The sequence below is a fragment of the Ipomoea triloba genome, chromosome 11, assembly GCF_003576645.1.
Source record: "Ipomoea triloba cultivar NCNSP0323 chromosome 11, ASM357664v1".
Classification (NCBI taxonomy): Eukaryota; Viridiplantae; Streptophyta; class Magnoliopsida; order Solanales; family Convolvulaceae; genus Ipomoea; species Ipomoea triloba.
The window spans coordinates 20,399,229-20,409,512 of NC_044926.1; the positions used below are offsets into that span (position 1 = coordinate 20,399,229).

At 36.0% G+C, this 10,284-nt stretch overlaps 1 protein-coding gene across 1 annotated transcript; it reads right to left on the reverse strand.

The window, feature by feature from the left end:
• Nucleotides 1-1,169: 1,169 nt before the first annotated feature.
• Nucleotides 1,170-2,601, reverse strand: LOC115996071. Its single transcript, XM_031235217.1, has 2 exons — nt 1,983-2,601; nt 1,170-1,813 (listed from the first exon to the last, which is right to left on the reverse strand). Exons 1-2 carry the CDS (start codon nt 2,599-2,601, stop codon nt 1,170-1,172), a joined length of 1,263 nt encoding a protein of 420 aa, XP_031091077.1.
• Nucleotides 2,602-10,284: the final 7,683 nt, after the last annotated feature.

The following is a 10,284-nucleotide window of genomic DNA, read 5'->3' on the forward strand; positions in this document are numbered from 1 at the left end:
TAACACAAGAGACTTGATAACACAGTTTGGGAAAAAACCTTATTCTGCGAGGCACTTCTCAGTCTTGAGAATTTGCCTAAATCCACTAAAAGCTTTAATATTCAAAGTACACAGTTTTGGGACCAGAAATTACACAATAGATTGATCTTCTCCTATCTAATCTATTGTAACCTAAACACATGTACTACTTTCTAGGGGAATTTAGAATCCTCTCAAACTCTCTTATACCTCACAAGATTAGCTAGGGAATTCGTGTCTTGGGTTTAGTTGAGAAGTTTTTTAAATAGCCAACTAATCAGAATAAAAACAGTACTAGTATTATTCCTAGTTTGTTTGGGATTTGATCTTCAGTCTTTGTGATCTTCTTTCCGACTTGAATTGAGATTCCTTTTTGCTAACAATTAAGACAAACTTTTTAATTCAACATTCTCCCCCTTTGTCAAATTTTTGGCAAAAATCTTGATTTCTCCCCCTTAGTTGATCCTCCCTTTTAGGACTTGTTGAATTATGAATCTTCTGTTTGTGACTTGAGTTCATAGTGGTCTTGGGAGTATAAAGAAGACAATAGTGTTGTCATACTTACCCAAAGACAATGCAAAAAAAAAAAAAAAAGCAGCAGCATACTGTTCCTCCTTCTTGATTTTCACTACATCAAGGACAATGCAATAACTAGCAGCAGCATACTGTTCCTTTTTGGGACAGTACATCAGCAACAAAAGATGTTGTAACTAATATCAGCATAGTCTAACCTACCAACATAATTATCACAAAAACCATGTTAAAAAAAAATGCAGTAAAGCCAGAATACTTCTCCAAAAGCCAGTAAGGCCAGAATACCCAGAATACCAAAAAAACATACCAAACATAAAAACTTCTCCCCCTTTTTTGCTCAAAAATTTTCTGAAGGTGTTGAAACAGAGTTTTCAACATCTTGAGTTTCTTCTTCTTCTTCTTGACTTTCTTCTTGACTCTCTTCGTGATCACCTTCTTCTTCTGAGTTTTCTCCTTGAGTCTCTTCTTCTTCTTCTTGTCTTTCTTCTTGATTGATTTCTTCTTCTGTGTCTTTCTTTAGTGCTTGCAGCCACTGTAGTACATCTTTTTTCTTCTTTGAGTTCTAGATGTCTCTTTGTGATCCTTTTCTCTTCTTTCACTATTTCTTTTAGTTTTTTCTAGAAGTATTTTAGGAGGATGGTTTTATCTGTTGGATCTTCCTTTGGAGTGGTAGTTGTCAAGTCATTTTGGTGTGTTCCCTTCCTTAGTTTGATGGTTATTGAGAGTGTTTTGACTGGAATTGTGGGTTTCTGTTGCTTGAGTGCTTGTTGAACCAGCAGTGTGTAAATCAGGTTGGGGAATATTAGAGAAGCTTTGGGGGTTCCATTTCCTACTAAGTTCATGATCTGGTTGTGCACAATCTCTCCAAAGTTGATCTTGATTCTTTTACCAATCTTGTATAGTAGTTCTGCTAGACTCAACTTAATAGTGTTTTCATGGAGTGAGGGCATCCCGTTGACTAGAGCAATCTTTTGGAGTATGGCATACTTGCTTGTCAGAGAGGCTGCTTTGATTTTGTTCTTCTCAAAGCTTACATTACCAGCTGTCAGTTCTTGGGCAACTTGTTCACTATTGATGCTTGCAGAGTTTTCTGTGGTTGAGGTGCCCATGTAGTCATTAATCAGGGAGGTTGTAAAGTCATAGAATTTACCTCTTAGGTAGATCTTTCCGTACATTGGATCACTTGGGGTTGATGTTCCTGCTCCCAGATTGTTATAAAATTCATGAATGACACTTTCTTCATATGGTTCAATGTTTGTTACTGTTCCAAGCATTTGACTGTGAATGAGAATTTCTGAGATCTGTTCACACAAGGAGTTTCTGACTGATGATCTTTCTGGTTGTGACTTTTTCCCATTTTGTGGCATTCTGTTTGGTTAAAAAAATTTTACTGTAGGGTTTTGGCAGATTTGATGTGTTGGCTTGTGTACCACTTTCCTCTTCAGCCACCCCTTTTCCCTTTTCTTTGGCAGTGTGTTTCCTTAGTGACTTTCTTGCACGTGTTCTTGTCCCCACATTTTCTGATATCTCTTCAGTTTCACTTGCTTCTTTCTCACTGTTCCAGCTGGTCTCCTCTTCTGTTTCCTTTTGCTTTTTCTTGTTTGCCTTTGGTTTTCTTGGAGGTGGTATGTTAGGTTTTCCTCTAGGGGGTCTGGCTGAAATTGGGAAATCTTCAGCTCTTTTAGCTCGCGGATCTGCCCCTTCAAATGGATCTACTCTCTTCCTCTTTCTTTGTGTTTTGTCTGTTGATGGTGTTGGAACAGGGGTTTCAACATTTTGAGTCGGGAGGTGTTCTGGAGATAGCGGGTCTTCGTCCGGTGATGCTCTACTTTCTTGGATTTCTTGGAATGGCACTTGGGAGATAGGGACGGGATCCATGACGATGGTGGCTGGGTCGCCGGTGTATTCTGGAACAGAGGAACTGTCGACCCTTTCGGTTTGCGAAATTCCCCTCCGCGGTGCTTGAGGTTTAGCTTTCTTTGATCTTTTCATATCTTTGGTTGGTGTTTCTTGTGTTTTTCCTGAGATGTTTGAGCGGGTTCTCACCATTCTGAGAGATGTGGAGTTTGTGCAATGGAGGGGGTAGGATGGTGATGTCGTGGGTGGAGTGTTGTCGTGGGAGAGAAAATGGAGTCGTGGTCGTGGGAGAGAAGACACAGGGGTTTTGTTGTCTGGGCTTAGATGGGTGTTTGTGCCGTAGGTGGCCCGATTGGAGTGATGGGTATTTGGGCCGTAGGTGGCCCAATTTGAGCGATGCGGTATTTGGGCCGTAGGTGGCCCAATTTGAGTGATGCGGACATCTTTTTATTTATTTATTTATTTTATTCGACTATATTTGGCATAGTCCAATTTCATATCTCAACTTTGTGAATCTGTTTCCATCTAGTGCTTTTGTAAAGATATCTGCCAATTGTTTATCGGTACTGATATGTGTGAGAGTTACAATTTCATCCTCAACTAGTTCCCTTATGAAGTGGTGTCTGATGTTGATGTGTTTGGTTCGCGAATGCTGAACAGGATTTTTGGAGATGTCTATTGCACTTTTGTTGTCACATTATATGGTTATTGTTGATTGGTGTATCCCATAGTCTTCTAACATCTGTTTCATCCATAATAGTTGTGTACAACAACTCCCAGCATCGATATATTCGGCCTCTGCTGTTGATAGGGATATAGAGCTCTGTTTTTTACTTAACCAAGATACCAAATTTGTTCCTAGTAGAAAACATCCTCCTGATGTGCTTTTTCTATCATCCATATTTCCCGCCCAGTCTGCATCGCAGTAGGCAGATGGTGTTGGTTTGTGTCAAAAGACTACCATATACCTAGGTCAATGGTCCCCTTTACATATTTGATAATTCTTTTTACAGCTTTTAGATGTGTTTCCATGGGATTAATTGGCTTGATAGCTGGCACATATTCCTACCCCAAAGCTTAAATCTGGTCTGCTGGCTGTTAAATAGAGTTGGCCTCCTATCATGCTTCGATACAGGGTTTGTTCCACTTTTTTCCCTTCTGAATCTTTAGAGATCCTCTCTGTTGTTGGAACAGGTGTTCTAACAACTTTGCTTTCATTCATCCCGAATCTTTTGACAAGATTTCTTGCATATTTGTTTTGTGAGACAGAGATTCCATTTTCTAATTGCTTAACCAGTAGCCCTAGAAAGTAACTGAGTTCACCAACCATACTCATCTCAAATTCTCCTTCCATATCTGTAATGAATTGGTTCTTGTAGCAGTTTTGTGTTGATCCAAAAACGATGTCGTCAACATAGATCTGAGCAATCATGATATCTTTCTTATGAGTTCTTACAAATAGTGTCTTGTCTACACTCCCCCTTTGGTAACCTTTATTCAGCAGGAATTGGGTTAATCGCTCGTACCAAGCTCGTGGAGCTTGGTTTAAACCATATAGTGCCTTTTTGAGCTTGTAGACATGTTCAGGATGATATGGATCTTCAAAGCCTTTTGGTTGGGCTACATAGACTTCTTCTTTTAGGTACCCATTCAGAAATGCGGTTTTGACATCCATTTGATACAGTTTCATTTTTAGGATGCATGCTACGGCTATTAGAAGCCGTATAGACTCAATTCTAGCTACTGGTGCAAAAGTTTCTTCAAAGTCTGTTCCTTCGACTTGTGTGTAGCCTTGGGCTACTAGTCTGGCTTTGTTCCATATTATGTTTCCTTGTTCATCTGTTTTGTTTTTATAGATCCATTTTGTTCCGATGACATTTACATCTTGTGGCTTGGAGACTAATTCCCATACCTCATTTCTTTTGAATTGTTCCAATTCTTCCTGCATGGCTTCTATCCAAAATTCATCTAACAATGCTTCAGTTGTGTTCTTTGGTTCGATTTTTGATGTGTAGCAAAAATCTCCTTCAGACATCTTGAGGTAGTCTTTCTTTTTCCTTTAGTCCTTATTCCATCTTCTAGATCTCCAAGGACATTTTCGAGGGGGTGATTTTTCTGGGTTCTTGATCTTGGTATGACAGGCTGTTTTTTGGTTTCTTCACCCTCATCTTCTGATTTGGTCTCTGTTTCTTCACCCTCATCTTCTGATTTGGTCTCTGTTTCTGTTTTTTCTGCAGAGCCATTCATTGGTGGTGGAACTATTGTTTCAACAACTTCTGAGTCTTCTTCATTATCAATTTTTTCTTCTAAATTTTCATCACTGATGGTTACATTTATGGATTCCATCACACTGTTTGTTCTGAGATTAAACACACGAAAGGCCCGACTGTTTGATGAGTATCCTAGGAAGATTCCTTTGTCACTCTTGATGTCGAACTTTCCTAAGGATTCTCTATCTCTTAGTATGTAGCAGTTGCTACCAAACACATGTGTGTGTTTTAGATTTGGTGTCTTACCTTTCCAAATTTGGTAGGGTGTCATGTTTGTTTCTTTTCGTATGTACACTCGATTTATCAAGTAACATGCGGTATTTACAGCTTCTGCCCAGAACTTTGGTGATATTCTTTTGTGATTCAGTAGGACCCTTGCCATTTCTTGTATGCATCACATTTTCTATTTTCATCAATGTCCAGTTTTGGAACACCTCGGTATGCTCCTTCTTTTAGTCCCTTTTTCATATCATGAAAATTTATATGCCCCATACGTTGATGCCATAGGAGTGTTTGATTGATGGTGATTTGATTGCATGTTAAATGGCTATCCCATGTGTAGCATCTATCTGAGGACCTTTTTCCCATCATGACACATTCATGTCTTTGGTTGTACACTTTGCAATTTTCTTTCGAAAATTCTACCCTCAGTTCATCTTCACATAGCTGACTTATACTGATAAGGTTTGCTTTTAAACCTTGTACCAAGAAGACTTTTGGTAATCTGGGTAGACCATGGACATTCAGTGTTCCACTGGCAATGATTTGCCCCCTTTCTCCATCTCCAAAGGTTACATGTCCTTCACTTTTGTAATGGATGTCCTCTAGATTGTTTGGGTTTCCGGTCATGTGTCTTGAACATCCACTGTCAAAGTACCAAACACTCGTTTCTTTGCTGATTTTTGAAGTATAGGTTGTGATTGGTGTTTGATTTTTTCTGACCCAGACTCTTTGGGCTGGTTTTTGTTCTTGCCTTACCCAGGTTCTGTTATGGAGATCATTTTGTCTTTTATAGCAGTGTGCCTTGATGTGTCCTAGTCTGTGACAGTAGTAACATCTGATTCTTCTTCGGTGTTGAAAGTGATGTTGTAACACTTCTCTGTTTTCGACTGCAGACTCTTTTCTTGTCGTTAAGTCTGGTTGTACAGTACCTTCAGTTAGTCTTCTTATTTCCTGTAGCAACCTGTCTTTTTCTTTCAGTGATTTCATTAACTTTTCTTGAGTTTCTTTGTGAAGAAGTATTTCTCTTTCCTTTTCACTTTTAAGAAAGTGATTTTCTTGCATGAGATTTAGGTTTACTTTGATGATTTCTTCCCACTTGGCGTGCAGCTGTGTGTAGGAGTTTAATAGATCTTGCATGTCCTCCTCTGATTCATCATTGCCTTCATGATTTGTCAGAAAGGCCACAAAATTTGTGTTGTTCTCTTCTTCACTATCTGAATCATCACTCAAGGTTGTTACATATGTTTTGTTCTACCTCCTTAGGTAGTTTGGACATTCCGACTGAATGTGTCCATATCCTTTACATTCATAGCTCTGTATTCTATCTAGGTTTGAATTTCCTTTCTTCTTGGTATTAACGGATTGGCTTTGTGCAAATGATGGATTCCCTTGATTATTTGAGAAACTCTTGTTTTTGTTTCTGAATTTGTTAAATTTCTTGAGAACTCTGTTGAAGTTTTTTGTCAGCAATGCAATGGATTCTTCCATGTTTTCAGTATCTTCATCTGAGTTGGTTTCTTGTTTTGATTGAAGGGCTATTCCTTTACCATTAGGCTTTTTGTTTTGCAGCATCTCAAGCTCATATGTTTTAAGGTTTCCCATTAGATCACTTAACTTGCAAGTATTGAGATCTTTGCTTTCTTAAATAGTTGTTACTTTCATCATAAATCTTTCTGGTAATGATCGCAACACCTTCTTTACTAACCTGTTTTCAGGAATGGGTTCTCCTAAGTTATAGGTTTCTCCAGCAATTTCTAGTATTCTTCCATTAAACTCTGTGATATCTTCTTCTTCCTCCATCTTCAGATTTTCAAATTGAGTTTGGACCATTTGTAGTTTTGATTGTTTGACTGTCGAGTTTCCTTCATGATGATCACACAATATATCCCATGCTGTTTTTGCTACATTTGTGGCAACAATTGGTTTGAATGTTTCTTCACTAACAGCTCCGTAGATGGCATTCATAGGCTTTTGAGTTATAGTTTGCTTTGTTATTGTCATCAAGGGGATGTTTCCATTCGTTNATGTTTCCATTCGTTTTCAACAGCATTCCATACTCTTTCTCCTTGGGCTAATATGTAAATCTTCATTCTTGCTTTCCAATAAGAGTAGTTTGTACCACTTAGGGCTGGTGGCCTGTTGTTTAATAGTCCTTCTTTGGGGAATTCCATTAGGATCCTGCTAATAACTTAAGTAGTTTGGCTCTGATACCAATTGAAAAATATAATGCGCAGCACACAGAGATGTTAAAACAATAGTTGTAACACAAGAGACTTGATAACGCAGTTTGGGAAATAACCTTATTCTACGAGGCACTTCTCAGTCTTGAGAATTTGCCTAAATCCACTAAAAGCTTTAATATTCAAAATACATAGTTTTGGGACCAGAAATTACACAATAGATTGATCTTCTCCTATCTAATCTATTGTAACCTAAACACATGTACTACTTTCTAGGGGAATTTAGAATCCTCTCAAACTCTCTTATACCTCACAAGATTAGCTAGGGAATTCGTGTCTTGGGTTTAGTTGAGAAGTTCTTTAAATAGCCAACTAATCAGAATAAAAACAGTACTAGTATTATTCCTAGTTTGTTTGGGATTTGATCTTCAGTCTTTGTGATCTTCTTTCCGACTTGAATTGGGATTCCTTTTTGCCAACAATTAAGACAAACTTTTTAATTCAACAATATATATAGAGTCATGATCAGGTGCGGCCGTGCTCTCCCGTGCGGTTCACAGCACTCAATGTTACGAAATACACCACTCAATGTTAAGAAACACATCACACAAATATGCACTGTGGTGTGTTTCATTATGGTTCATTGTGGTGTGTTTCGTAACATTGAGTGGTGTGTGACCGCACGGCCGCACCTGAAATTATTTCTCTCTCTCTCTCTCTCTCTATATATATATATATATATATATATATATATATATATATATATATCCTTTTGGTCATTTTACATGTTAACCGCTAATCTAAACAACTAACTTTACCAAACATCTTTTTACAAACCGCTAATACAATCTGCTGGTCAAACCTGCTAATACAATCCGCTATTTGATAACCACTAACATAACCCGCTACCGCTAAACGTTAACCGCTGATAACCAAACAAGCCCATTATCGGAATATGCTGTCTGACATATCACTAAGGATGATTCCAACAGATCATTGCTAATAAGTCTTGTAGATCTCTTCTAGGGACTGAATCTGTAGATCCTAGCTCTATTGCTAGCAATATGGCAAATTATTGCATGGACTATGTGGACCAAAAATAAAAAGTACATTTTTATTATACTAAAAGTATATTATTTTTGTACTGAAAGTACATTATTTGATAATATATATAAAATAATGTACTTTATGTACAAAAATAATTTACTCTAAAATAATGTACTTTATGTACAAAAATAATGTATTTTTAGTATATTAAAAATGTACTTTTTATTTATGGTCCACACAACTGTGTGAACTATGGTCCATGCAATAATGATTGGAGAAATATATCAACAGAAAATTATTAGCATTCATTAGTTGAGGTCTATCATATATTCTATCATCAAAATTTCCTCCATGACATGACTTGTAATTATTGAGTGCAAAGAATTGGATGTCCCCATTAATTTTTAATAAAAAGATAAATAAAGTAACCAATCAAATAACACTACAAGAAAAATGCACATACACAACACTAAAAAGACAACAGTTTTTGACAAAAGTGTTGTCTATTGTGTAAAAGACAACACTTTTGGACAAAGCTATTGACTTTGACGCAACACTTTTATCAAAGACAACGGTTTTTACCGAACCGTTGTCTTTAGTGTGTTGTCTTTGTGCATTTTATCAAAAGACAACACCGTTAAGACAATGATTTTTAAAACCGTTGTCTATGTGCATTTTTTAAAATAAAAGACAACAGTTTTATGTAACTGTTGTCGTTTAATTTGTGTGTTGTTTTTAAGTGCACTTAAATACACAACAATACAAAAGACAATGGTTTTTTTTTTAAAACTGTTGTCTTTGCTCGATTTTTCTTTTTAAGACAATGGTTTTATTTAACCGTTGTCGTTTGTGTGTTGTCTTTAAGCACACTTGAATAGACAACACTTCAAAGACAACGGTTTATTAAAACCGTTGTCTTTGTGCACCCTTTTATTTATTTATTTAGACAACGGTTTTATTTAACCGTTGCCGTTGGTGTGTTATCTTTAAGTGCACTTGAATACACAACACTACAAAGACAAAGGTATTATAAAACCGTTGTCTTTGCGCGTTTATTTTTTTTAAAGACAACGGTTTTATTTAGCCGTTGTTGTTGGTGTGTTGTTATTAAACGCATTTTAATACGCAACACTTCAAAGACAACAGTTTTTTAAAACCGTTGTCTATGTGCATTCGATTTTTTAATTAAACAACAGTTTTATGTAACTATTGTCGTTGGTGTGTTTTCTTTAAATGCACTTGAATACACAACAGTACAAAGACAACGGTTTTTTAAAACCGTTGCCTTTGCACATTTATTTTTTTTAAAGACAATGGTTTTATTTAACCGTTGTCATTTGTATTAAGGGTTTGACTAGCGAATTATATATATTAGCGTTTTGTAAAAAACAAAATGTTTGATAAAATTAGCTGTTTAGGTTAGTAGTTAACACATTAGGAGGAAAACTAATGAGGGAAAAATTTGTAGGGGTAAGTAGCATTACTCTTTTAATCCATTGATTTTTCTCCCATTCAGGACAGAATGTTTGTCAAGCTCATCAAACTCTTTAGTTTTTTACAAACTCTTTAGTTAATTGTTATTAAATGATTCACTTCTATATTTTATCATTGTCTTGTTTATTTATTTTAATTTTAAAATTAATTAAAATACATAAAACTAGGTTAAGGATATTAAAGAAATATTAAAGAAAAATAGGGAAAATTGCATTTTTAGTCCCTAAGTTATAGGGTTAGTGTAGACTCAGTCCCTAAGTTATGGCTGTATGCGAGTTTAGTCCCTCAGATATTCACAAAGTGACGAGTTTAGTCCCTGAACATTAAATTTACGAAAAAATTAAAAAATATTCAAAATTTGAAGGGTAAAATAGAAAATTCACATTTTATTATTCTTCTTATATCAAAACCACTTTTACAACATTATTTTTTCACTTCTTAGCCTAATTATTTTCAATATTTTTCATTTTTAAAAACATTTTAATAACTTTCAAATGACTTGTTAGGAACCTTATAACACACTTAAAATTTAGCACAAATAAAGAAATGCATGATCATTGTATTTAGGTGTATGAAACACACTGTCCTAACAAGTTTTTATTTTTTTTACTAAGCAACAAATGTAATAAAATTAAAACTTTTGAGATAGGATAGTGTGTAAA